This window comes from Mya arenaria, chromosome 13 (genome assembly GCF_026914265.1).
Source record: "Mya arenaria isolate MELC-2E11 chromosome 13, ASM2691426v1".
NCBI lineage: Eukaryota > Metazoa > Mollusca > Bivalvia > Myida > Myidae > Mya > Mya arenaria.
In genome coordinates, this window is record NC_069134.1 from 11794607 (window position 1) to 11820870 (window position 26264).

Below are 26264 nucleotides of genomic sequence, written 5' to 3' on the forward strand. Positions count from 1 at the left end.
TAACATGTCCTTTTTCTCATTTATATGCATGTAACTTATGGCTGTATATGTTGTGTTCTAAACACTACTTGTATGTACCTCTTAACTTTACTCTGTCGCAGGCCGCGTTTTCAACCTGCTTTGTAACATAGATGTACGGTGAGTGTTTTTTGCACTATTCACCACATACTACATTAATGAGGCTCTCTAAGTGCGCAGGACACAAGGGTTCGGGTAAGATGGCTTGTCACATCAAATCTTAAGCAGGTTCACGTGGAAATCTTAAGAAGCTGACCAATGATGGCTGATGCTAAAATATGAACTGGTATATCCAGGAATATGTGTCTGCCATTTACTTCAGGTGACGAACTTTTGTCCAGAAAACAGACATGTTACTTTAATATTGAACATAATGTCTGAGCTGCAAATAATTCAATAGTATTAGCGTATGCAAAATGCTATTCATTACTAACACATAAGTTCAATATTATCTCTCGAAAGGATTATCCTCATTTACGGACGTTGACACAATTTTCTGGCAGTTGAGATGATGTTTGTAGGTTTATTAAAGTTGTGAAACAACTCTACAAATGTCACAACTTTCATCAACCTTCTAGCATCACCAACATGAAGGCTGTCATTTTTTCTGTTCAACAAAGAAATCCGAAAGTCTCCGGTATATTCGTACTCACCGCTTTCGTATCAATTCGTAACCGTGATTCGTATCTTTTCGGAACAAAATTTCTTAAAGAAATACGAAAAAAAAGTGTAGGGTCGTCGGTTAAATTTAGGGTCGGTCAGGCCCCGGAACCATACATATTATTTTGTTTATCCTTATGGAATTAATTTATCAGTCCATTCATATTTTTATCACAAGTTAAATATTTCATATGTTACCCAGATTCATTGTACTTACCTCTAATGATGTGCACCATTATATGTCTGTTGGATATAATGATACCAACCGACTTTATAATTCCTCTTTATATTGCATTGACAATTTCTGATTAGCTGCAATTATATAAGACACGCTCTTGCTATATACTGGTTAACTAGAAACCAAATATAGCGTGCTGTTACAGTAGTATATTCAATCTATGTCGTACTTTCAGTGCCGGCAGGAACGGTTATGCCGCCTGTACCAACGATACCATCCACGTTCCAGGTGCGAGTGGAAGCTAACATTCTGGACAAGAAAACCACAATCGTGGCCGAGGAGTACTATGACATGCTGAACAACCGGGCCGCATTACGGACCATCACGAACAATACCGAAGATTACATGATTTTCGACTATACCAATGATCAAATCATCTACGACGTCAGTAAGTTCTTGGAAGCTGTCGACCGTTGTTATTATAACAAGTGATATTAAGCTCTTATGTCTGGATATATCATATTTTTGTTTAAAGGAGTGATAGCCTTTTGCGTTTACCAAACATTTACAATGAACATATTATACCAATTCAAATGAATAGACTATGCAAGAAAAGTCATTCACCCTTAAATCAGCTATAATTTGAGTTATTGGAATTATAGTTCTGCGTTTCATGTATCTCATTTTTGTAGACGGCATTTGTTATGCCGACGACATGAAGTACGATGATAACCAGCTATTGTTTGGTATGAAACTACAGCAGGGTTCGGGAGTTCCCCACATATACACGACGGCTGATACCCTCCACTTCGCCAAAAACAACGGTTTGGTAAGTCGAGCTCTAGACTCCGGTATGTAATTGTTTCTGTATAAACTTGCCATTGTTGTAATGAGAATAAGAATCAAGAGTGTGCATCGCGATAAACCCTCTGCCAATCATAGGTGGGATGGGTGTGTGTGTGTGTGTGGGGGGGGGGGGTTACATTATACATATGCGAATGAAAAAAATAACCATACTAAACGAACTTATTATCAATATAAAGTAATGGGAATTTATTTTCTGACTTTCATTCAGTCTTTTGGTCTGATGGAAACGATACTATACGGTGCCATTTACGGGCACTACGCAGTGTCATGTACGGGCACTACGCGGTACCGTGTACGGGCACTACGCAGTGTCATGTACGGGCACTATGCAGTACCATGTACGGGTTATACGCATTACCATGTACGGGCACTACGTAGCGTCATAGACGGGAACTACGCAGTACCATGAAGGGTAATACGCATTACCACGTACGTGCACAACGCAGTGCAATGTACGGGCACTACGCAGTACCATATACGAGTTATACGCATTACCATGTACGGGCACTACGCAGTGTCATGTACGGGCACTACGCAGTACCACGTTCGGGTTATACGCATAACCAGGTACGGGCACTACGCAGTGTCATGTACGGGCACTACGCAGTACCATGTAGGGGTTATACGCATTACCATGTACGGGCACTTCGCAGTGTCATGTACGGGCACTACTCAGTACCATGTACGGGCACTACGCAGTACCATGTACGGGTTATACGCATTACAAGGTACGGGCACTACGCAGTGTCATGTACGGGCACTACGCAGTACCATGTAGGGGTAATACGCATTACCATGTACGGGCACTTCGCAGTGTCATGTACGGGCACTACGCGGTACCATGTACGGTTTATTCGCATTTTCATGTACGGGCACTACGCAGTGTCATGTACGGGCACTACGCAGTACCATGAAGGGGCACTATGCGGTACCATGTACGGGCACTATGTTGTACCATGGACAGGCACTACGCGTTGTCATGTACGGGCAATACGCGGTGCCATGTACGGGCAATACGCGATGCCATGTACGGGCAATACGCGTTGCCATGTACGGGCAATACGCGTTGCCATGTACGGGCAATACGCGGTGCCATGTACGGGCAATACGCGGTACCATGTACGGGCAATACGCGGTGCCATTAAAACTGGCTCTTACAGCAACACACGTACATGTAAAATCTCTATACTGGTTTGTTTTATTGCAGTTGTACATGGGTCGAAAGGCAGTCCGAGGCATCCAGTGTGACTGGTGGCGCTCCTGTATGTACTGGGGCATGCTTCAGTCCAACTTCACACTCGACTATTACTTCACAGGTACTACGGACATGCTGTTACACTTCCTTTGATACGTTAGTCTGTGTTGACGAATTGTTTGATATATCACGTTTTAAGAAAATTAAGTGAACGTGTTGTTGCGGTGTGTGTATTGTTGGGAAGCAGACCCTTTTCATTCAGCCTTTAGTTAAAACACTCACTATTTGGAGCTGCTGGGCTTATTCTTGTTAGTGCTTTTATTTCATTGTTGATAGAAATAATACTTTAACCATGCTTAAACATTTGTGACTAGATTAATGTTAAGTAGACGTAAAAACGATTCGTTTGACAAGAATAAAAATAGTTGAAATTATTATATTTCAATATTTCCTGCAGCGATGTACACCAACTATACATGGCTTGAGCCGGACAATAGTCACGTGGTTCCGATTCGTGCCGAGATTACTGGAAATCAGTACGTCGCGCAAATCAACGGTGCAATGTACAAGACATTGCACCGCGTATACGAATACTTCGATTTCCGCCATTCCATTTGGGCACCAGAGGCGAAATTCCTGGTATGAACATACTCTGACCAATTTCTTCTTTGTTTAATCAAAATTTATATCAATAATCTGAACTCGCTTTTCCAAAATTGCGGTCCCTTGGTAACATATAGCCGACATTGCAATATTCACGACTTTTACGTCAAGAAAGATAATGCTGTCATTTTCAAAAAATGTTTATCCGAATCATCGTTAATCCGATTTTTTTACCACGGTCCCGACGCATTCGGATTAACGATGTTTAAATGTATGAACAAAAGTAACAGATTAAATACCGTTTAAAGTATTGTTTTTTTCTGTAATTCTGCACAAATGACAAATGTTTTACATGAATCGCGGTGACATGTTCAACGGTACAATTGTGCTTCAATGCAATGTGCAATTCATTGTTTTCCAGCCTCCTCGGGGCTTAAAGTGTGCAGGCCGGACGAGCACGAAGCCAGTCCCCAACCTCACGGCCCAGTATTCCTACCGTGAGGAGATCGTGGACTCTCTAGACAGCGCCATCTCTCAGGCTGATGTATGTTAAATGTTGACCTATTGGATTATTCTTTAAGCTGTACGGGAATGATAATCCTGTACTGTGAAATCTGGGTGATGCGTCATTTCTTTCTACATGAATGCGATCTGATAAATCATTTGAGATTTTTGTTACGGATAATCTTCACCAGAGCTCCCGGCAGTTCTTTTCTATGTATATCAAAGGATATCTTTATACGGGCAATGTCTTACATATAGCATGACGTAAGTAAACGCTTACGGCTCCCACTACCAAAATTATTGAAAATTATTCCTAAATTTGCGAAGCGTGAGTTATGTATAATTTCAAGTACGTGCAATATATGAAGTAATTGTATCATCAGTGTATCGTATTGTGAAGGTGAGCAATTAATCAACAACTGAACATATGTTTATGGCCCTGCCTACTGTTTACCATTAAAGTTACTTAAACTTATTGTATTACGCAAAATTTTGAAATATATGTTACATTTGTACAAAAAATTAGCTGAGTTTAACACCATTAGCATCTTGCGCAGTACTGCAGTGTGTCTTTTATTCTGCAAAAGCTGTTTCTCCCCAAAACAAATTTCGTTCAATTTTCATTCTGCCACTTTGATCATTACTTGGACCATTACCCCCAGAGGTAAATGTCGGGCATATATACGCAGCATATGAAATAGATTCAAACTCGTTAAGAAGTTTAAATACCTTGAAAGAGCATTTATTTTTCAAAATATGTATTAAAGTTGACTTCTATGAGATAATACTCATATAAAACTGAACCTAAATGTAGAATTGATATGCATGTATAATGTACACTCGAAACATTGTGTACGAACTCATATACAGGTAAAAAGAAAAGATTAAATGCTCTGTACACCTTTTCATCGGCTAGTTGTGGTTGATTTTGACTTCCAGATAAAACTATTCACTGACGATGTGAAAGGTCGTGGAAAGGAGACGATACGGGTTTGCCGTACCGAGTCGAGCACGTGTTTATAGATAATGCGTCGATAGTGCTGCGATAATCAGCTTTCCAAACTATTTGATATGTCTTTATTTCTCTGATGACGATAAGTGCCCATTTATTGACTTGATTTGATTGAACAATTCATATTGGCATTGAGATTTTATGAGAGCATTATTTAACAAAAACAGGGCAGGTGGTCGGTGTTTTGTGTTGTCCCTGCGTTATTTAGACACATATTTTGTGAAAATAGATTTTACACTGTCTTGATGATCGTATGTTTGAAGTCACTAATCGTAACTGTTCATGATAGATTCAACTGTACGTACGTACATGGTGTCTCATCGGATTTGCTCATGAAGGCACACATACGAGTCAATTTATTAACGAAACCAAATGTGTTTGTAATTTAGTTCAGTTTATCTGATTTTTTTGTTTGTCTATTCAACATATTCCATATGTTATCATTCACATATTTATCACAGAAGACATACTGACCTGCTACATATCACAGCTCACATGACTGTGTCGAATGTTATGACCCGTATTGAATACATTGCATGTAATAATAACCATGTTGCAAGGCATTACATACATGTGAACGCGTTTACATTCTCTACACCCAGGTGTACTACGACTATTCCTACAAGCTGGTTCGGTTCGACTACCGGCCCGGAAATGTCTACCCTTACTACACCAGCAACCCCGTCACAGAGATCCATGACTACAGCACAGGTATCTCTCTTTCCCAGGCTTGTACCGTAATGACGACCCATAGTCAAGTGGGTGGTACCACGTATCATTTCCTTACGTAATATGACACACCGACCCAAAGTCAAAAGGGTGGTAGCCCATATTACTTCCTTACGTAGCTTAAGGTTCTTTTACGGCAAGCATGACACACCGACCCAAAGTCAAATGGGTGGTACCCCATATTACTTCCTTACGTAGCTTAAGGTTCTTTTACGGCAAGCATGACACACCGACCCAAAGTCAAATGGGTGGTACCCCATATTACTTCTTTTCGTAGCTTAAGGTTCTTTTACGGCAAGAATGACACACCGACCCAAAGTCAAATGGGTGGTACCCCATATTACTTCCTTACGTAGCTTAAGGTTCTTTAGGCAAAAAGGACACACCGACCTATAGCCAAATGGGTGGTACCCCATATTACTTCCTTACGTAGCTTAAGGTTATTTTACGGCAAGAATGACACACCGACCCATAGTCAAGTGGGTTGTACCCCAAATTACTTCCTTTCGTAGCATAAGGTTCTTTAGGCAAGAATGACACACCGACCCAAAGTCAAATGGGTGGTACCCCATATTACTTCCTTACGTAGCCTAAGGTTCTTTAGGGAAGAATGACACACCGACCCAAAGTCAAATGGGTGGTACCCCATATTACTTCCTTTCGTAGCTAAAGGTTCTTTTACGGCAAGAATGACACACCGACCCAAAGTCAAATCGGTGGTACCCCATATTACTTCCTTTCGTAGCTAAAGGTTCTTTTACGGCAAGAATGAAACATCGACCCAAAGTCACATGGGTGGTACCCCATATTACTTCTTTTCGTAGCTTAAAAGTTCTTTTAAGGCAAGAATGACACACCGACCCAAAGTCAAATTGGTGGTACCCCATATTACTTCTTTTCGTAGCTTAAGGTTCTTTTACGGCAAGAATGACACACCGACCCAAAGTCAAATGGGTGGTACCCCATATTACTTCCTTTCGTAGCTAAAGGTTCTTTTACGGCAAGAATGACACACCGACCCAAAGTCAAATGGGTGGTACCCCATATTACTTCTTTTCGTAGCTCAAAGTTCTTTTATGGCAAGAATGACACACCGACCCATAGTCAAATGGGTGGTACCCCATATTACCTCCTTTCGTAGCTAAAGGTTATTTTACGGCAAGAATGACACACCGACCCAAAGTCAAATGGGTGGTACCCCATATTACATCCTTACGTAGCTTAAGGTTCTTTAGGCAAGCATGACACACCGACCAAAGTCAAATGGGTGGTACCCCATATTACTTCCTTACGTAGCTTAAGGTTCTTTATGGCAAGCATGACACACCGACCCAAACTCAAATGGGTGGTACCCCATATTACTTCCTTACGTAGCTAAAGGTTCTTTTACGGCAAGAATGACACACCGATCCAAAGTCAAATGGGTGGTACCCCATATTACTTCCTTACGTCGCTAAAGGTTCTTTTACGGCAAGAATGACACACCGACCCAAAGTCAAATGGGTGGTACCCCATATTACTTCCTTACGTAGATTAAGGTTCTTTTTCGGCAAGAATGACACACCGACCCAAAGTCAAAAGGGTGGTAGCCCATATTACTTCCTTACGTAGCTTAAGGTTATTTTACGGCAAGCATGACACACCGACCCAAAGTCAAATGGGTGGTACCCCATATTACTTCTTTTCGTAGCTTAAGGTTCTTTTACGGCAAGAATGACACACCGACCCAAAGTCAAATGGGTGGTACCCCATATTACTTCCTTACGTAGCTTAAGGTTCTTTAGGCAAAAAGGACACACCGACCTATAGCCAAATGGGTGGTACCCCATATTACTTCCTTACGTAGCTTAAGGTTATTTTACGGCAAGAATGACACACCGACCCATAGTCAAGTGGGTTGTACCCAAAATTACTTCCTTTCGTAGCATAAGGTTCTTTAGGCAAGAATGACACACCGATCCAAAGTCAAATGGGTGGTACCCCATATTACTTCCTAACGTAGCATAAGGTTCTTTAGGCAAGAATGACACACCGACCCAAAGTCAAATGGGTGGTACCCCATATTACTTCCTTACGTAGCCTAAGGTTCTTTAGGGAAGAATGACACACCGACCCAAAGTCAAATGGGTGGTACCCCATATTACTTCCTTTCGTAGCTAAAGGTTCTTTTACGGCAAGAATGACACACCGACCCAAAGTCAAATGGGTGGTACCCCATATTACTTCCTTTCGTAGCTAAAGGTTCTTTTACGGCAAGAATGACACACCGACCCAAAGTCACATGGGTGGTACCCCATATTACTTCTTTTCGTAGCTTAAAAGTTCTTTTACGGCAAGAATGACACACCGACCCAAAGTCAAATTGGTGGTACCCCATATTACTTCTTTTCGTAGCTTAAGGTTCTTTTACGGCAAGAATGACACACCGACCCAAAGTCAAATGGGTGGTACCCCATATTACTTCCTTTCGTAGCTAAAGGTTCTTTTACGGCAAGAATGACACACCGACCCAAAGTCAAATGGGTGGTACCCCATATTACTTCTTTTCGTAGCTTAAAGTTCTTTTATGGCAAGAATGACACACCGACCCATAGTCAAATGGGTGGTACCCCATATTACCTCCTTTCGTAGCTAAAGGTTCTTTTACGGCAAGAATGACACACCGACCCAAAGTCAAATGGGTGGTACCCCATATTACATCCTTACGTAGCTTAAGGTTCTTTAGGCAAGCATGACACACCGACCAAAGTCAAATGGGTGGTACCCCATATTACTTCCTTACGTAGCTTAAGGTTCTTTATGGCAAGCATGACACACCGACCCAAACTCAAATGGGTGGTACCCCATATTACTTCCTTACGTAGCTAAAGGTTCTTTTACGGCAAGAATGACACACCGATCCAAAGTCAAATGGGTGGTACCCCATATTACTTCCTTACGTAGCTTAAGGTTGTTTTACGGCAAGAATGACACACCGACCCAAAGTCAAATGGGTGGTACCCCATATTACTTCCTTACGTAGCTTAAGGTTCTTTAGGCAAGAATGACACACCGACCCAAAGTCAAAAGGATGGTAGCCCATATTACTTCCTTACGTAGCTTAAGGTTATTTTACGGCAAGCATGAGACACCGACCCAAAGTCATATGGGTGGTACCCCATATTACTTCTTTTCGTAGCTTAAGGTTCTTTTACGGCAAGAATGACACACCGACCCAAAGTCAAATGGGTGGTACCCCATATTACTTCCTTACGTAGCTTAAGGTTCTTTAGGCAAGAATGACACACCGACCCAAAGTCAAAAGGGTGGTACCCCATATTACTTCCTTACGTAACCTAAGGTTCTTTTACGGCAAGCATGACACACCGACCCAAAGTCAAATCGTTGGTACCCCATATTACTTCTTTTCGTAGCTTAAGGTTCCTTTACGGCAAGAATGACACACCGACCCAAAGTCAAATGGGTGGTACCCCATATTACTTCCTTACGTAGCTTAAGGTTCTTAAGGCAAGAATGACACACCGACCCAAAGTCAAAAGGGTGGTAGCCCATATTACTTCCTTACGTAGCTTAAGGTTCTTTTACGGCAAGCATGACACACCGACCCAAAGTCAAATGGGTGGTACCCCATATTACTTCCTTACGTAGCTTAAGGTTCTTTAGGCAAGAATGACACAACGACCCAAAGTCAAAAGGGTGGTACCCCATATTACTTCCTTACGTAACCTAAGGTTCTTTTACGGCAAGCATGACACACCGACCCAAAGTCAAATGGGTGGTACCCCATATTACTTCTTTTCGTAGCTTGAGGTTCCTTTACGGCAAGAATGACACACCGACCCAAAGTCAAATGGGTGGTACCCCATATTACTTTCTTACGTAGCTTAAGGTTCTTTAGGCAAGAATGACACACCGACCCAAAGTCAAATGGGTGGTAGCCCATATTACTTCCTTACGTAATTTAAGGTTCTTTTACGGCAAGCATGACACACCGACCCAAAGTCAAATGGGTGGTACCCCATATTACTTCCTTACGTAGCTTAAGGTTCTTTAGGCAAGAATGACACACCGACCCAAAGTCAAAAGGGTGGTAGCCCATATTACTTCCTTACGTAGCTTAAGGTTATTTTACGGCAAGCATGACACACCGACCCAAAGTCATATGGGTGGTACCCCATATTACTTCTTTTCGTAGCTTAAGGTTCTTTTACGGCAAGAATGACACACCGACCCAAAGTCAAATGGGTGGTACCCCATATTACTTCCTTACGTAGCTTAAGGTTCTTTAGGCAAGAATGACACACCGACCCAAAGTCAAAAGGGTGGTACCCCATATTACTTCCTTACGTAACCTAAGGTTCTTTTACGGCAAGCATGACACACCGACCCAAAGTCAAATCGTTGGTACCCCATATTACTTCTTTTCGTAGCTTAAGGTTCCTTTACGGCAAGAATGACACACCGACCCAAAGTCAAATGGGTGGTACCCCATATTACTTCCTTACGTAGCTTAAGGTTCTTTAGGCAAGAATGACACACCGACCCAAAGTCAAAAGGGTGGTAGCCCATATTACTTCCTTACGTAGCTTAAGGTTCTTTTACGGCAAGAATGACACACCGATCCAAAGTCAAATGGGTGGTACCCCATATTACTTCCTTACGTAGCATAAGGTTCTTTAGGCAAGAATGACACACCGACCCAAAGTCAAATGGGTGGTACCCCATATTACTTCCTTACGTAGCCTAAGGTTCTTTAGGGAAGAATGACACACCGACCCAAAGTCAAATGGGTGGTACCCCATATTACTTCCTTTCGTAGCTAAAGGTTCTTTTACGGCAAGAATGACACACCGACCCAAAGTCAAATCGGTGGTACCCCATATTACTTCCTTTCGTAGCTAAAGGTTTTTTTACGGCAAGAATGACTCACCGACCCAAAGTCACATGGGTGGTACCCCATATTACTTCTTTTCATAGCTTAAAAGTTCTTTTACGGCAAGAATGACACACCGACCCAAAGTCAAATTGGTGGTACCCCATATTACTTCTTTTCGTAGCTTAAGGTTCTTTTACGGCAAGAATGACACACCGACCCAAAGTCAAATGGGTGGTACCCCATATTACTTCCTTTCGTAGCTAAAGGTTCTTTTACGGCAAGAATGACACACCGACCCAAAGTCAAATGGGTGGTACCCCATATTACTTCTTTTCGTAGCTTAAAGTTCTTTTATGGCAAGAATGACACACCGACCCATAGTCAAATGGGTGGTACCCCATATTACCTCCTTTCGTAGCTAAAGGTTCTTTTACGGCAAGAATGACACACCGACCCAAAGTCAAATGGGTGGTACCCCATATTACATCCTTACGTAGCTTAAGGTTCTTTAGGCAAGCATGACACACCGACCAAAGTCAAATGGGTGGTACCCCATATTACTTCCTTACGTAGCTTAAGGTTCTTTATGGCAAGCATGACACACCGACCCAAACTCAAATGGGTGGTACCCCATATTACTTCCTTACGTAGCTAAAGGTTCTTTTACGGCAAGAATGACACACCGATCCAAAGTCAAATGGGTGGTACCCCATATTACTTCCTTACGTAGCTTAAGGTTGTTTTACGGCAAGAATGACACACCGACCCAAAGTCAAATGGGTGGTACCCCATATTACTTCCTTACGTAGCTTAAGGTTCTTTAGGCAAGAATGACACACCGACCCAAAGTCAAAAGGGTGGTAGCCCATATTACTTCCTTACGTAGCTTAAGGTTATTTTACGGCAAGCATGACACACCGACCCAAAGTCATATGGGTGGTACCCCATATTACTTCTTTTCGTAGCTTAAGGTTCTTTTACGGCAAGAATGACACACCGACCCAAAGTCAAATGGGTGGTACCCCATATTACTTCCTTACGTAGCTTAAGGTTCTTTAGGCAAGAATGACACACCGACCCAAAGTCAAAAGGGTGGTACCCCATATTACTTCCTTACGTAACCTAAGGTTCTTTTACGGCAAGCATGACCCACCGACCCAAAGTCAAATCGTTGGTACCCCATATTACTTCTTTTCGTAGCTTAAGGTTCCTTTACGGCAAGAATGACACACCGACCCAAAGTCAAATGGGTGGTACCCCATATTACTTCCTTACGTAGCTTAAGGTTCTTAAGGCAAGAATGACACACCGACCCAAAGTCAAAAGGGTGGTAGCCCATATTACTTCCTTACGTAGCTTAAGGTTCTTTTACGGCAAGCATGACACACCGACCCAAAGTCAAATGGGTGGTACCCCATATTACTTCTTTTCGTAGCTTGAGGTTCCTTTACGGCAAGAATGACACACCGACCCAAAGTCAAATGGGTGGTACCCCATATTACTTCCTTACGTAGCTTAAGGTTCTTTAGGCAAGAATGACACACCGACCCAAAGTCAAATATGTGGTAGCCCATATTACTTCCTTACGTAATTTAAGGTTCTTTTACGGCAAGCATGACACACCGACCCAAAGTCAAATGGGTGGTACCCCATATTACTTCCTTACGTAGCTTAAGGTTCTTTAGGCAAGAATGACACACCGACCCAAAGTCAAAAGGGTGGTAGCCCATATTACTTCCTTACGTAGCTTAAGGTTATTTTACGGCAAGCATGACACACCGACCCAAAGTCATATGGGTGGTACCCCATATTACTTCTTTTCGTAGCTTAAGGTTCTTTTACGGCAAGAATGACACACCGACCCAAAGTCAAATGGGTGGTACCCCATATTACTTCCTTACGTAGCTTAAGGTTCTTTAGGCAAGAATGACACACCGACCCAAAGTCAAAAGGGTGGTACCCCATATTACTTCCTTACGTAACCTAAGGTTCTTTTACGGCAAGCATGACACACCGACCCAAAGTCAAATCGTTGGTACCCCATATTACTTCTTTTCGTAGCTTAAGGTTCCTTTACGGCAAGAATGACACACCGACCCAAAGTCAAATGGGTGGTACTCCATATTACTTCCTTACGTAGCTTAAGGTTCTTTAGGCAAGAATGACACACCGACCCAAAGTCAAAAGGGTGGTAGCCCATATTACTTCCTTACGTAGCTTAAGGTTCTTTTACGGCAAGCATGACACACCGACCCAAAGTCAAATGGGTGGTACCCCATATTACTTCCTTACGTAGCTTAAGGTTCTTTAGGCAAGAATGACACAACGACCCAAAGTCAAAAGGGTGGTACCCCATATTACTTCCTTACGTAACCTAAGGTTCTTTTACGGCAAGCATGACACACCGACCCAAAGTCAAATGGGTGGTACCCCATATTACTTCTTTTCGTAGCTTGAGGTTCCTTTACGGCAAGAATGACACACCGACCCAAAGTCAAATGGGTGGTACCCCATATTACTTCCTTACGTAGCTTAAGGTTCTTTTACGGCAAGAATGACACACCGACCCAAAGTCAAATGGGTGGTAGCCCATATTACTTCCTTACGTAATTTAAGGTTCTTTTACGGCAAGCATGACACACCGACCCAAAGTCAAATTGGTGGTACCCCATATTACTTCCTTACGTAGCATAAGGTTCTTTTACGGCAAGAATGACACACCGACCCAAAGTCAAATGGGTGGTACCCCAAATTACTTCCTTACGTAACCTAAGGTTCTTTTACGGCAAGAATGACACACCGACCCAAAGTCAAATGGGTGGTACCCCATATTACTTCCTTACGTAGCATAAGGTTCTTTTACGGCAAGCATGACACACCGACCCAAAGTCAAATGGGTGGTACTCCATATTACTTCCTTACGTAACTTAAGGTTCTTTTACGGCAAGCATGACACACCGACCCAAAGTCAAATGGGTGGTACCCCATATTACTTCCTTACGTAGCTTAAGGTTCTTTAGGCAAAAAGGACACTCCGACCCAAAGTCAAATGGGTGGTACCCCAAATTACTTCTTTTCGTAGCTAAAGGTTCTTTATGGCAAGAATGACACACCGACCCAAAGTCAAGTGGGTGGTACCCCATATTACTTCTATTCGTAGCTAAAGGTTCTTTTACGGCAAGAATGACACACCGACCCAAAGTCAAATGGGTGGTACCCCATATTACTTCCTTACGTAGCTAAAGGTTCTTTTACGGCAAGAATGACACACCGATCCAAAGTCAAATGGGTGGTACCCCATATTACTTCCTTACGTAGCTTAAGGTTGTTTTACGGCAAGAATGACACACCGACCCAAAGTCAAATGGGTGGTACCCCATATTACTTCCTTACGTAGCTTAAGGTTCTTTAGGCAAGAATGACACACCGACCCAAAGTCAAAAGGGTGGTAGCCCATATTACTTCCTTACGTAGCTTAAGGTTATTTTACGGCAAGCATGACACACCGACCCAAAGTCATATGGGTGGTACCCCATATTACTTCTTTTCGTAGCTTAAGGTTCTTTTACGGCAAGAATGACACACCGACCCAAAGTCAAATGGGTGGTACCCCATATTACTTCCTTACGTAGCTTAAGGTTCTTTAGGCAAGAATGACACACCGACCCAAAGTCAAAAGGGTGGTACCCCATATTACTTCCTTACGTAACCTAAGGTTCTTTTACGGCAAGCATGACCCACCGACCCAAAGTCAAATCGTTGGTACCCCATATTACTTCTTTTCGTAGCTTAAGGTTCCTTTACGGCAAGAATGACACACCGACCCAAAGTCAAATGGGTGGTACCCCATATTACTTCCTTACGTAGCTTAAGGTTCTTAAGGCAAGAATGACACACCGACCCAAAGTCAAAAGGGTGGTAGCCCATATTACTTCCTTACGTAGCTTAAGGTTCTTTTACGGCAAGCATGACACACCGACCCAAAGTCAAATGGGTGGTACCCCATATTACTTCTTTTCGTAGCTTGAGGTTCCTTTACGGCAAGAATGACACACCGACCCAAAGTCAAATGGGTGGTACCCCATATTACTTCCTTACGTAGCTTAAGGTTCTTTAGGCAAGAATGACACACCGACCCAAAGTCAAATATGTGGTAGCCCATATTACTTCCTTACGTAATTTAAGGTTCTTTTACGGCAAGCATGACACACCGACCCAAAGTCAAATGGGTGGTACCCCATATTACTTCCTTACGTAGCTTAAGGTTCTTTAGGCAAGAATGACACACCGACCCAAAGTCAAAAGGGTGGTAGCCCATATTACTTCCTTACGTAGCTTAAGGTTATTTTACGGCAAGCATGACACACCGACCCAAAGTCATATGGGTGGTACCCCATATTACTTCTTTTCGTAGCTTAAGGTTCTTTTACGGCAAGAATGACACACCGACCCAAAGTCAAATGGGTGGTACCCCATATTACTTCCTTACGTAGCTTAAGGTTCTTTAGGCAAGAATGACACACCGACCCAAAGTCAAAAGGGTGGTACCCCATATTACTTCCTTACGTAACCTAAGGTTCTTTTACGGCAAGCATGACACACCGACCCAAAGTCAAATCGTTGGTACCCCATATTACTTCTTTTCGTAGCTTAAGGTTCCTTTACGGCAAGAATGACACACCGACCCAAAGTCAAATGGGTGGTACTCCATATTACTTCCTTACGTAGCTTAAGGTTCTTTAGGCAAGAATGACACACCGACCCAAAGTCAAAAGGGTGGTAGCCCATATTACTTCCTTACGTAGCTTAAGGTTCTTTTACGGCAAGCATGACACACCGACCCAAAGTCAAATGGGTGGTACCCCATATTACTTCCTTACGTAGCTTAAGGTTCTTTAGGCAAGAATGACACAACGACCCAAAGTCAAAAGGGTGGTACCCCATATTACTTCCTTACGTAACCTAAGGTTCTTTTACGGCAAGCATGACACACCGACCCAAAGTCAAATGGGTGGTACCCCATATTACTTCTTTTCGTAGCTTGAGGTTCCTTTACGGCAAGAATGACACACCGACCCAAAGTCAAATGGGTGGTACCCCATATTACTTCCTTACGTAGCTTAAGGTTCTTTTACGGCAAGAATGACACACCGACCCAAAGTCAAATGGGTGGTAGCCCATATTACTTCCTTACGTAATTTAAGGTTCTTTTACGGCAAGCATGACACACCGACCCAAAGTCAAATTGGTGGTACCCCATATTACTTCCTTACGTAGCATAAGGTTCTTTTACGGCAAGAATGACACACCGACCCAAAGTCAAATGGGTGGTACCCCAAATTACTTCCTTACGTAACCTAAGGTTCTTTTACGGCAAGAATGACACACCGACCCAAAGTCAAATGGGTGGTACCCCATATTACTTCCTTACGTAGCATAAGGTTCTTTTACGGCAAGCATGACACACCGACCCAAAGTCAAATGGGTGGTACTCCATATTACTTCCTTACGTAACTTAAGGTTCTTTTACGGCAAGCATGACACACCGACCCAAAGTCAAATGGGTGGTACCCCATATTACTTCCTTACGTAGCTTAAGGTTCTTTAGGCAAAAAGGACACTCCGACCCAAAGTCAAATGGGTGGTACCCCAAATTACTTCTTTTCGTAGCTAAAGGTTCTTTATGGCAAGAATGACACACCGACCCAAAGTCAAGTGGGTGGTACCCCATATTACTTCTATTCGTAGCTAAAGGTTCTTTTACGGCAAGAATGACACACCGACCCAAAGTCAAATGGGTGGTACCCCATATTACTTCCTTACGTAACCTAAGGTTCTTTTACGGCAAGAATGCCACACCGACGTATCGTACTGTTGAAATTGTGGCTCCGATTTTCGTTCCCTTATATAGTTACCTTTCACGGCATAAGAATTATACATCGACGTTGGTACTGTTGAAATTGTGTACCCGATTTATGTTCTCTTTTAAACTTCAAACTATCTTTTACAGTACCACAACCTTACATCGACGTTTTTACTTTTGAAATATCTTCCACTTGGATATATATTGGCGTTTTAATATGTGTTGAGTTATATAACTTTAAATTAATAAATCTCGTGTATGCACGTCAAAATGTTATACTAGTACTATAGTTGTACCATCTCATGGACGCTCATGCACTCTTGCAGGTATCGCCTACGCCATTGACAAGACACTGGGCAACTGCTCCATTATTCCTATCCAGAACGCCAGTTTTGACGCCTCCATCAACATTACCGTTAACCAGAACGCCAACAAGCAGTTTTACATCCGTATGAAGTCACCGTCACAGCTCTTCTACCTCGATAACAAGACCTACTCATACGAGGGACAGGTTAGTCTTGTATCAGGTTTTCAAAGTATTTTATGTACACGTATATCATTTTAACTTAAAATAATGGTTTCACTTTCACATAGGTTTTGCAAGCCTTGTACTCACACGTAAATTTGTTTTGTATTCATGCTATTACACTTCTCAAGGAAGGGACAAAGCAGATTAAATACCCTTCATATTTGCTCTGTCTCTCTCGTACAGCGGACAGTACGTGGCGTTCTGTGTGACGTTTTCATCTCTAAGCGGACGGATTTCACCTTGCCTTATATATCAGTACCGTTCACGTCGACCTTCGAATTTTTCTTCCTTGCGGTATGTTATGCGATATATATAAAAAAATGCGTTTTGTAGTTACCATATTCAGTACGCCATACTGGGGTTAGTAAGAAGTACAGTTGAACCGCGTTGGCTCGAACTCGCTTAGGTCGAACTTCTCCTTGGCTCGAACTGGATCTATAGGACCAATTTCTTTATACTGAAGGTAATCATTCCCGCTTGTCTCGAGTTTTCCGAGGCTCGAGGTATTTTTGCCGGTCCCTTGGAGTTCCAGCCAACTGGGTTCGACTGTAGTTATCGTGAAATAATAAGTACTCACTACTGTTACGCACAATACACACGTAGTTTAAAATAATTATAATTTTATCGACAATTCGAAATCGTTATAAATATCGTTTAGTTGATGCACTTCACCATGTTGGGAACATACTTTCAGGATTCCTGGACGGAGCAAAACAATCTAGGACAGAAATCTATAACAAAAGATGTACCTATCCAGTTAGCAATAACAACGCCGGATAGTGTAAGTTTTTAGTTTCAGTCTAAGATCTACCTTGTGTATAGTTAAACAATGAAATATTCACATGATAAAATCAACGATTTATTCACATTTACAACTTTTTTAGTTCAGTCTTGTATTAAGGTTTAGTTGTATTATGATTTTGGTTGTACTTCATTGCATCATTGCAGTCATCAGGGAAGAATATTTTTTAACTATAGAAACAAGTCCAGTAGTCGAAAGTTTAAACATAAACCCCGTTCAATGGCACAGGGTCAACGCCAATGACATAAAACACAACAATCACAAACCAGAAACATGGAACTACAACACAAAACTCTACATACAACACAACACATTTATTATATAATATAACATAGCCGCCTTAGAACGGTCAGTAAAATGTAAATTGAATACCTAATTAAAACCAAATTAAAAAATTAACATACGTTTTTGTGATAATGGCAGGTCGGGTACTCGGTCACGTACAACCTCTACGATTGGACGACGGAAGACCCTTCCTTTAACAGATTCGACGTCACCAGCTGCTACACCGTGGATCAGAAGAAATCCTTTATTATTGAGTGGCCAGGTAATCGATATACGATCACCAGCATCAACTATTACTATTTTATAAGATGAAAAATGGAGCAAAAAATAACATTCCAATACAACTGTCAACAAAGGACCTATCAGTTTGTAGTTTCGATGTGATAAGGGTTTTTTAAGTCCTGCATTTTACATTTGTTATTAACACATTTTTTAATGAAATGAAATGTACGTTAATGCGTTATTTCTTCGCTTCGGATTTCATACAACATATGGAGTTTAACGTATTTGGTTGAGTCTTTTAGCGAGATTGCCAAATGGTCTGCGTATGTGAAACGTGTAAAACTGTGTTTGCATCATTGTTTTGTATTTATTTTTTCAGGAACATGGGATCAGAGTATAGCTCAGTATCAAAACCAGTTTGTTCGCCAAGTGACCCAAACAATTACCAGGATGTCACATGTCAACGCAATAAGAATACAAAAGCCAACTTTTAATTTTGACACATCTAATATCTACTTTGTGGCCACACTTCTGGATGTTCCACAACCTCTTGGTAGGTTATGGTATAATTTACAACACTTTTGGACGTCCATCAACCATTTAGTAGGTTGTTGAAGGATGAAACCACACTTTTGGACGTTCTTCAACCTTATCGGTAATACATTCAGGGTCTGCATGTCGGTAATAAAAACATCAGGGTCTGCATGTCGGTTATACATTCAGGGTCTGCATGTCGGTAATAAAAACATCAGGGTCTGCATGTCGGTTATACATTCAGGGTCTGCATGTTGGTAATACATTCAGGGTATGCATGTCGGTTATACATTTAGGGTGTGCATGTAGGTAATACATTCAGGGTATGCATGTCAGTTATACATTCAGGGTCTGCATGTCGGTTATACATTCAGGGTCTGCATGTTGGTTATACATTCAGGGTGTGCATGTCGGTAATACATTCAGGGTCTGCATGTTGGTAATACATTTAGGGTGTGCATGTTGGTTATACATTCAGGGTCTGTATGTTGGTTATACATTTAGGGTGTGCATGTCGGTAATACATTCAGGGTGTGCATGTTGGTAATATATTCAGGGTCTGCATGTTGGTAATACATTCAGGGTGTGCATGTCGGTTATACATTCAGGGTCTGTATGTCGGTAATACATTCAGGGTGTGCATGTTGGTAATACATTCAGGGTGTGCATGTTGATAATACATACAGGGTGTGCACGTCGGTTATACATTTAGGGTGTGCATGTCGGTAATACATTCAGGGTGTGCATGTTGGTAATACATACATGGTGTGCACGTCGGTTATACATTCAGGGTCTGCATGTTGGTAATACATTCAGGGTGTGCACGTCGGTAATACATTTAGGGTCTGCATGTTGGTAATACATACAGGGTGTGCACGTCGGTTATACATTTAGGGTCTGCATGTTGGTAATACATACAGGGTGTGCACGTCGGTAATACATTTAGGGTGTGCATGTCGGTAATACATTCAGAGTATGCATGTCGGTAATACATTCAGGGTCTGTATGTCGGTTATACATTTAGGGTGTGCATGTCGGTAATACATTCAGGGTCTGTATGTCGGTTATACATTTAGGATGTGCATTTCGGTAATACATTCAGGGTATGCATGTCACTAATACATTCAGGGTCTGTATGTCGGTTATACATTTAGGGTCTGCATGTCGGTTATACATTCAGGGTCTGCATGTCGGTAATACATACAGGGTCTGTATGTCGGTTATACATTTAGGGTCTGCATGTCGGTTATACATTCATGGTGTGTATGTCGGTTATACATTCAGGGTGTGCATGTCGGTGGGTGTGCATGTCTGTTGTACATTTAGGGTATGCATGTCGGTTATACATTCAGGGTGTGCATGTCGGTTATGCATTCAGGGTGTGCATGTCGTTGGGTGTGCATGTCGGTTATACATTCAGGGTGTGCATGTCGGTGGGTGTGCATGTCGGTTATACATTCAGGGTGTGCATGTCGGTTATACATTCAGGGTGGGCATGTCGCTTATACATTCAGCGTCTTAGTAACCAGTTTGTACCTGCATGCCCGTTACACCTTATACCTTCCACGACTAAGTAATCGGTTTGTATCAGTATTCAATAAAAAATATCCGTTTAATTATTTCTTAAAATAATTCCAATCGCCAAAAGGCTTAGGAAAAATATCTGAAGATTATATCTTTAAAATCAACTAAGAAAAAGGGGAACATGTAACTCGAAAATTTCACTCAAGTTGCTTGAGGAATACCACCCCATGTATTTATAAACAAAGATTTAGTATCACCATTTCGGTACAATTCCTATATCTATCAAACGTTTATGTACTTTTACTTATACCATGATGTCATTACAATTAGTTTAGCTATGCAGCAATTATGTTTACTGGTTACATCTTTGTTTCAGCTTATTTCTCGAAGATGCCAAATCGGTACCGCCAAATGTCCAACGATAAACAGGTGACAGTCACGAGCGCCATGGACTGTGCCCGCTCGTGTAACGACGGGTCCACGCTGACGGGGTGCATGAGCTTCGACTACTGCCCCAGCAACAATCTGTGCGGACTAAGCAAGTCGCACACACAGGACGGGTCCGTGGTGGCTGGATCAACCACCTGTGATCACTATGACCGTAAATATGGGTTTCGGCTACAAATAAACAAATGACGTGTGAAATATGTCCTGAGCTCAGATAAGGCTTACAATCGTTGACGTTAGCTAATTGTTTTTGTTTTATATCGCTCTTGCTCCAAAGTGCATAAAATGCATACGGGAAATAAGTCACACACCCTAAGTAAGCCTCAGGACTGGTCGTATAAATAAAGAGTAAGTCGAGGTGTTTTCGTTTTCAGAAGCTCGAAATACATAATGTTTGTAGTAAGGAAACGATAATTAAGCTTTGTTTGTTGTCCTTCAACATGGTTTTTATAATGGAAGCAAACGAAATTAAGATAAAAAAAAAATCATAATTAACCATTTAATATCGTAGCAACCTGATGTGTGTTTGTTTAATTTAAGGTACTGTGGACAACACTGCCCTCATGATATCAATGGACGCCGCCTGGACCGCCCTCAAGAATTCCGTCCTCATCGGAGACTTTCAGTTCACTGTAAACGTTAATGGAAATGTGAGTTTGTGTGTTTTTTGTTAGTTCAGAATTTGCTTTAGGCTATTAGTTTCCGTGAAACGCTATCGGTGAAGATAATTAGAATAATTATTAGAATATAATTCGACTAATATCTGATATTTTCAGCCGGTGAAGTTTACGGCGGGGTCAATTGACGAGAATGTTAAGCAAAATGCACAGCGCCAACTGTCATCACGTAAGTTACTTCGGATAAGGCTGCTCAAATAATTTCAGATGTAATTATTCGTGATGTCATCATTTGTAATAAACAATCCAGGGGCAGATCTTGTCTGTGTGTCTAAACACCAATTAAACAACATATAATAAAATGATGCACGACGCTCGCTTTTTTCAGCAGCTTTACTTGTTTTAAACAAGAATTATCTTATTTCCTGAACATGTTAGTTTGGAAGATCAATGTTTGTTTTGGCATCCAGTTTCCATCACAACAATTCGTACTGTCCAGTTTTAGTAAGGGCTTTGCAACACTAACTGTTCTGTATCGTTAATTGCAAATATTGCAACCACCAACCATTCAAGGTTCCAACAGTATACGCATTTATATTCTGTCTGTCTCAGAGGTCCTGATGAACAAGTTCAACATGCAGATCAACAAGAACATCCCGGGCTATGACGACCTGGTCCTGACTGGTGTGGCCATCGATGACTGTGCATCCTCCTGTATCTCGGAGCAGAGCTGGGTGTGCAACTCCTTCTCGTACTGTTTCGACACCGGCTACTGCGTCTTATCTAAGCTCCACCCCGACACCAGGCCAAGCGTTGTCGTCAACAAACCACTGTGCGATCTGTACTCAAGTATGCACCCACATTCATAATTATTGCATCGATTTAAGCACTATTGTAACACTAATATATATATATACGTGCGTTTATTTATTTGCCGTGCTTCTTTAACGGAATATTTCAAAGAGATGACCGAGTTCTTCATGGTCTTAATGTGGCAGCTAATATTTGAAACTACTGATACATTCATTCCAATAAATTTTAACACTAGATACAAATTACAGCTGTTCCACACCTAAAAAATGTTTAAACACAAAATATATGAATCGAGGTCCGATTTAATCCGGCGACGCCTTTCATAAGGACATGACTGAAATCGGAAATGTATCAACACTGATACATTTCCATAACGTGTGTTGCGTCTTTGTTTGTTACAGAAAAGTACTCAGCTGACTACCAGATGATCGCCGGAACAACGGTACTATCAAGCTCCGACACCATCTACCAGAACATATATACTGCCGACCAGTGCGCTCAGTTATGTAGCAACTACAACGGATTCAACTGCAAATCCTTCGATTTCTGCGATGGCATTTCGACCTGTTATCTTGGCAAGACCCACTTCTACGATGTTCCTCAGTCCGACAGACAGGATTCCCCCATGTGCAATCACTTTTCAAGTAAGACGAACATCCAACCTGCATCTAAAATACAGGTTTTAAGCATGTACCGCCATTTTTGAATTGTTTTAATGTTGGATTTTGAAACTCTCAGTGGTCAATAGTAGGTTATGCATATCCGCATTACCACTGTTGACATGACTGACAGTGATTTTCTTTTAGGAAAGATAACTGGAAATATCTTACCCTAACCCAGAAATGGCAGAACTAATTCACATGACAATTATTCTCCACATGAAAAACCACACACACACGCACGCACGCACTCACCCACCCACCCTCGCATGCACGCACACACGGACGGACACACGCACACACGCACACACACACACACACACACACACACATATATAGTTACGGTGCATTGTCTTTCTTGTACATATGCATCTGTGATATGGAATGCTTTGATTGTACAGAAGAAGAAAACAGATATATACAACAAGTAAAGTCAGTTCAGCGTGACCCAGATGTTTGCTTTTTGTTACTGGTTAGATAACAACAGTTAATTCCTAAAGACAGAAGAAACACTGCGCCATACTGAAACAACTTCCTTATTATATATTTCTCACTACAGGAAAATACCTTGCCGATTTCCAAAAGAACTCTCGTATGCAGCTTTTGAACAAAGCCGACCGCATTATACAGAACATTCCCGTTGACCAGTGCGCCAAGATCTGTGTGGAGCAGGAGGCCGCAAGCTGCGCCAGCTTTGGTTACTGTGGCAACAGCTCCGAATGTCGCCTCTCTACGGCGTCCATGCGCAATGTGGGACAGGTGTCCTCTCAACCAAATCTCTGGTGTGACATCTACAGCCGTAAGTGTATCAGTGACATTACCAGTTGTAAAATGTGTTACGACATATTAAACAAACAATAGGCCAACAAACTGGCTTGATTAGGGTTTCATCCTTTTAAAACACCGGTAGGGTAGGTAGGCTTTTTATTTTTATAAGGCTTTATGTAATTATGTAAGAACGTTATTGTCATTATTTGTGAATGTCGTTAAAGCAATCTTCTGTGTAAAGCATTAAACTTTTTAAACTACGATATGTATTTTTTACCAACGGACTATACAAACGGTAGGGTCGGCCCGTATTTCGTAGGTGGGGTCGGTTAACCCGAAACAGAAGTGTTTTTAGGCCTTAGTAGTATTTTTCATGTTTTTTTTAAATTAAAAATGATTTGCAACGCCATGATACATGACGAGCGACTTAGATCACCAATTGGTGTTACAGATATGTGCTTAATATCGGCAAGAACTGACTGGCTTAGTTAGTTGTTCCAACAGGATGCAGTTTGTAACCTTGTCCGCTACTGACCTCGGTTGTATTTTTCAGGAACGGCATTCCCTGATGGTACTCCGTACATCAACAATCCACAGAAGTATTATGCTCCACCAAAATCATCAGGATATTCAGGAGGTATGATTTGTTTATATATGATCAAACGTATGATTCTCAAATGTCTGTCCTTCTCGCATAAAGGAAACACGAGGAAACTGAAGTTATAAATATACTAGAGAAAACTTTCCATATATACATGCTTCATACCAGTCTTAAAACCACTATCTTCGTTATCAAAATCAAACTATACTCGAGTTCTACACCGATTGATTTAATTCAATATACTTCATGGTAACAACACACTATCCTATTAAAGATGTTATTTTTCTTTATAAAAATGAAAAAAACAACAACACACAACCATTTTCTTACCTTAAGTATTTTTTGGCGGGACCTGAAATGTTCGGAAAAATCTGAATAAGGGCCATAGTTAAAAAACTTCATTATTAACGGAAATATCAACTGCCGATGTTCAAATAACATTTAAACGTATTTGCAGTATTATGTTTATCATACATAACAAGCTCAATGTGTTCGTACTGCTTTGAGCATGATCTAACGGGAAATGTTTTGAACATGGATGGACCAACATGTCTCCAACTTGCCGTCATACACATGCTATGGTGTGATTGTGTATATTCAAGGTCGTTGTACTTTGCATCTCTTACTTCCAATTTAGAACGGTCAAATTGCCTAAACACGTTATTTTTTAACACGTTTACGTAAAATTCGCACTTAACAATTAGCGGCTTTGGTTGCGTGAATCCGTGAGCAATATATCTACACATGAATCTATTGAAAAAAAACCCCCACACATTCATATCCAACGGAGAGGATACTTGGCAATTCGTGGGTGCCGATGATTTATAGCCCGTAACGTAAGCGCATTGCACAAAGATGGTCTTGTTCTAAAGATTTTCATCTAAATAAAAATCCAATTACATTTAGGATGCCCCTGTTTGAGAAAGATTCTATTGAAAACTCGGCCAAAACTTCTTTTGTCCTTCAGTAAAGTATGCCATCACCTGCTAGCGTTAGCATGGTGTTGCTCAAGTGACGCAGAAAGTAGTACTTTACCTTGCTAATATTTGCCTCCACATTGCAGGCTCGATGGCTGGCCTAGCGTTTGGCATGATCGTTCTCGGGCTTATCATTGCCGTCGGCGTATTCTTCGGATACCAGAAATTTAGAGGAAGTCCGATGGACAATATGGCGGTCTCCTTCGTGAAGGATGAGCATGATGCATAGGTTATCACCTTTCATTGAAACATGTTAAAGTGGGAAATGTGTGTGTGTGTGTGTGTGTGTGCGTGTGCGTGTGCGCGTGTGTGTGTGTGTGTGGACAAAAAGTAGCTCTGTGGTTCTCATATCAACCAGCACAGGCTCAACGTTTCGGGGATATTTGCCTTATGTGGCCAGTCAAAAGACAAAAATTAATGTTCCAGTTAAAAAACCTAAGGAACTTTAAGATAGAAGATCCTATCATACGATGCGTCCGTTGACACTATGGGGCCTCTCGCCGCAAAACAAATGTGCTGGATTGACCATGACGAGTCCAAACCACAAAGAGATGGGCAGACATATAATTTGTGCAATTATTGTTTTATTCTGTGATATTGTTGTTTTTAATATATATATATACAATGAAACTAATAAAGGTCTGGAACACATTTGTTTGATATTTCCTGTACACTTACAACTGATTTAAGTAGCGTATTTTGATAAGCAAACATTGCTGTTGATATACACTGTTCTCATGTTGTAAATCCCACTGACGAATGTGTACAGGGGTCAATACAGATGTTTTATTTATCTTGCAATCCCATCATTGCCTATGTTCATCTGTTATATGTTGCAACATTTGACTTCAAAATAAATATGTTGAAACCAACAGTTACTGTATTTAGTGTTTGCCCTATATTTTTAGCCAATCAGAGGTGCTAGATTTTTTTCAAATGTTTTTCACTGCCAACGCTGATAATGTCACAATATCGGGGGAG

General features: G+C 41.4%; 1 protein-coding gene across 1 annotated transcript; it reads left to right on the forward strand.

Moving 5' to 3' along the window:
* Nucleotides 1-1097: 1097 nt before the first annotated feature.
* LOC128213258 (uncharacterized) lies at nucleotides 1098-26155 on the forward strand. The gene is made up of 19 exons (XM_052918843.1): nucleotides 1098-1304; nucleotides 1549-1685; nucleotides 2931-3039; nucleotides 3376-3557; nucleotides 3943-4065; nucleotides 5640-5748; nucleotides 16832-17016; nucleotides 17218-17328; nucleotides 17729-17815; nucleotides 18260-18383; nucleotides 18723-18896; nucleotides 20778-21002; nucleotides 21389-21498; nucleotides 21625-21694; nucleotides 22078-22314; nucleotides 22680-22922; nucleotides 23497-23736; nucleotides 24259-24342; nucleotides 25370-26155. Exons 1-19 carry the CDS (start codon nucleotides 1109-1111, stop codon nucleotides 25510-25512), a joined length of 2889 nt encoding a protein of 962 aa, XP_052774803.1. The 5' UTR covers nucleotides 1098-1108; the 3' UTR covers nucleotides 25513-26155.
* Nucleotides 26156-26264: the final 109 nt, after the last annotated feature.